The 2,839-nt window shown below is 50.4% G+C and overlaps 1 protein-coding gene across 1 annotated transcript; it reads left to right on the plus strand.

Annotated features, from left to right (window-relative positions):
- Positions 1–326: 326 nt before the first annotated feature.
- Positions 327–2,364, plus strand: LOC117734671 (MBT domain-containing protein 1-like). Its single transcript, XM_034538905.1, has 2 exons — positions 327–440; positions 1,890–2,364. The coding sequence occupies exons 1-2, from the start codon at positions 420–422 to the stop codon at positions 2,151–2,153; spliced, it is 285 nt and encodes a 94-aa protein (XP_034394796.1). The 5' UTR covers positions 327–419; the 3' UTR covers positions 2,154–2,364.
- The last annotated feature ends 475 nt before the right edge of the window (positions 2,365–2,839 follow it).

Here is a 2,839-nt window from a genome sequence, read left to right on the forward strand (position 1 = left end):
AGGAATATTGTTATACTTCCTGCAGTGGACACCTCCTGCTGGCTGCTTATTAAATTAAAACCCTCGGCCGGCAGAACTTCACTGCTGGCCGAAACACACATCCGCGGCTGCTCTGTGGCTATTATTTTTTATTTTGGTCTTTATTTATATTTACATTTTTCGATGTACTTGTATTAATTATAGGTATTATCATGTTGTAGTAGCGCATTCTGGACAGCAGGGGCGCTGGTGAGCACAACACATCTAATCTGAATTCCACCCACGAAGCTGAGACAACAGCCAATGAGAGATGAGCAGCCGCGGTCCCGGCGCATGCGCATTAGAAGCATGGTATTTGCGTCGCTATGTCGGCGGCTGGGTTTTAAAGACTCTGCGGGTTTTGGTGTTTCAGTGAGCGCGACCCCCCGCGGCCCGGACCCATGGAGACCCCCAGAGACCCGGTGAGTTGTTGTGGGGAGACCTCGTTCATAACCAGCACATACCTCATTAAAACCTCATTTTACATGTCGGCGCACAGTATGTGTGTTGAAACGTTGAGGTTCTCCTTCCAGTGAAGAATCCCTCAAGACTAGCTTTCCTTTCTTGTCGGCCAAGGCACAGCTCACTGACCAGCCCTTTAACTCGGACGGGACGCGTCTGTTAATGCAGCACACGTGTCTGGTGCTGCATTAAATGTCCGAATTAAAGGACGACTTTAGCCGACTTTAACAGCCTCTGCTTCAACGAGCTCCGACCAAACACCGGACAGGTGACAGACATGTGGAGGTCTGTCTGTCTGCCTGTCTGTCTGTCTGTCTGTCTGTCTGTCTGCCTGTCTGTCTGTCTGTCTGTCTCTATGTCTGTCTGTCTGTCTGCCTGTCTGTCTCTATGTCTGTCTGTCTGCCTGTCTCTATGTCTGTCTGTCTGTCTGCCTGTCTGTCTCTATGTCTGTCTGTCTGTCTGCCTGTCTGTCTCTATGTCTGTCTGCCTGTCTGCCTGTCTCTATGTCTGTCTGTCTGTCTGCCTGTCTGTCTCTATGTCTGTCTGTCTGTCTGTCTGCCTGTCTGTCTGTCTGCCTGTCTCTATGTCTGTCTGTCTGTCTGCCTGTCTGTCTCTATGTCTGTCTGTCTGTCTGCCTGTCTGTCTCTATGTCTGTCTGCCTGTCTCTATGTCTGTCTGTCTGCCTGTCTATCTCTATGTCTGTCTGTCTCTATGTCTGTCTGCCTGTCTGTCTGTCTGCCTGTCTCTATGTCTGTCTGTCTGTCTGCCTGTCTGTCTGTCTCTATGTCTGTCTGCCTGTCTGTCTGTCTCTCTGCCTGTCTGTCTGTCTGCCTGTCTGTCTCTCTGCCTGTCTGTCTGTCTCTCTGCCTGTCTTGTCTGTCTGTCTCTATGTCTGTCTCTCTGTCTGCCTGTCTGTCTGTCTGTCTCTCTATGTCTGTCTGTCTGTCTCTCTATGTCTGCCTGTCTGTCTGCCTGTCTGTCTGTCTGTCTCTCTATGTCTGTCTGTCTGTCTCTCTGCCTGTCTCTATGTCTGCCTGTCTGTCTGTCTCTATGTCTGCCTGTCTGTCTGTCTGCCTGTCTGTCTCTCTGCCTGTCTTGTCTGTCTCTCTGCCTGTCTTGTCTGTCTGTCTCTATGTCTGCCTGTCTGTCTGTCTCTCTGCCTGTCTGTCTGTCTCTCTGCCTGTCTGCCTGTCTATCTGTCTCTGCCTGTCTGTCTCTCTGCCTGTCTCTCTGTCTATCTTGAATAAAAACAGCATTATAAGTATCAAAAGTCACCTCATGATGCGTCATGTATTTTTATTATAAATCACAATATTTCATAAGCTCTGAATATCGTGCAGTAAAAACGGTTCTCTAGCAGGGCTTGTAATACTAAGTATTCCCTCTGACTCCGCCTCCTCCGCCGTCAGGTGGAGCGTCTGTCCAGGAAGCGCCGCGACTCCTTCGGGCTGCTGGACGGTCCGGAGGAGGACCGGAGCAGCTGCAGCACCGAGTCCAGCGGGGGGGGCGGAGCCTCCAGCCCCGAGGACAGCGAGGAGGAGGAGGAGGAGGAGGAGCTGGGGTCCTCGCTGACCCTTATCAAGACCAACGGGCAGGTGTACACCTACCCCGACGGGAAGAGCGGCATGGGTCAGTCTGGGGATGCTTTAGGGGCGGGGCTACAAGGTGATTGACAGGTCGACACCTGAGACGTATACGGCGTCTCGACGTCGCTCCTCCTCCGTTTATATGTGGTCACTTCCTGTTCGCTGGTTGCAAAAAACCAAGATGGCGACGGTGAAATTGCCAAACTGGAGGCTTCAAAACGTCACAAACCAATCGAAGCAAGTTTAAAACCTCACGAAGAAACGTCATCTGAATACAACGTGTTTGATTAGTGTGTGTGTGTGTGTGTGTGTGTGTGTGTGTGTGTGTGTGTGTGTGTGTGTGTGTCTGTGTCTGTGTCTGTGTGTCTGTGTCTGTGTCTGTGTCTGTGTGTGTGTGTGTCTGTGTGTGTCTGTGTGTGTGTGTCTGTGTGTGTCTGTGTGTGTGTGTGTGGATGTGTTTTTAAGTATCGGTTCAGGAACCTGAAAGAAGCTCATTGTGATGTTTGGCTCCAGGTGCTTGAACGTGATTGGCTGATCCCCCGTGAGAAAACATAACAAATCAATCCAGAGCATTATTGTATTGTGTGTGTGTGTGTGTGTGTGTGTGTGTGTGTGTGTGTGTGTGTGTGTGTGTGTGTGTGTGTGTGTGTGTGTGTGTGTGTGTGTGTGTGTGTGTGTGTGTGTGTGTGTGTGTGTGTGTGTGTGTGTGTGTGTGTGTGTGTGTGTGTGTGTGTGTGTGTGTGTGTGTTACCTCCATACTTCACATACTGAAT

Source organism: Cyclopterus lumpus, chromosome 8 (assembly GCF_009769545.1).
Source record: "Cyclopterus lumpus isolate fCycLum1 chromosome 8, fCycLum1.pri, whole genome shotgun sequence".
In the NCBI taxonomy this organism is placed as follows: Eukaryota; Metazoa; Chordata; class Actinopteri; order Perciformes; family Cyclopteridae; genus Cyclopterus; species Cyclopterus lumpus.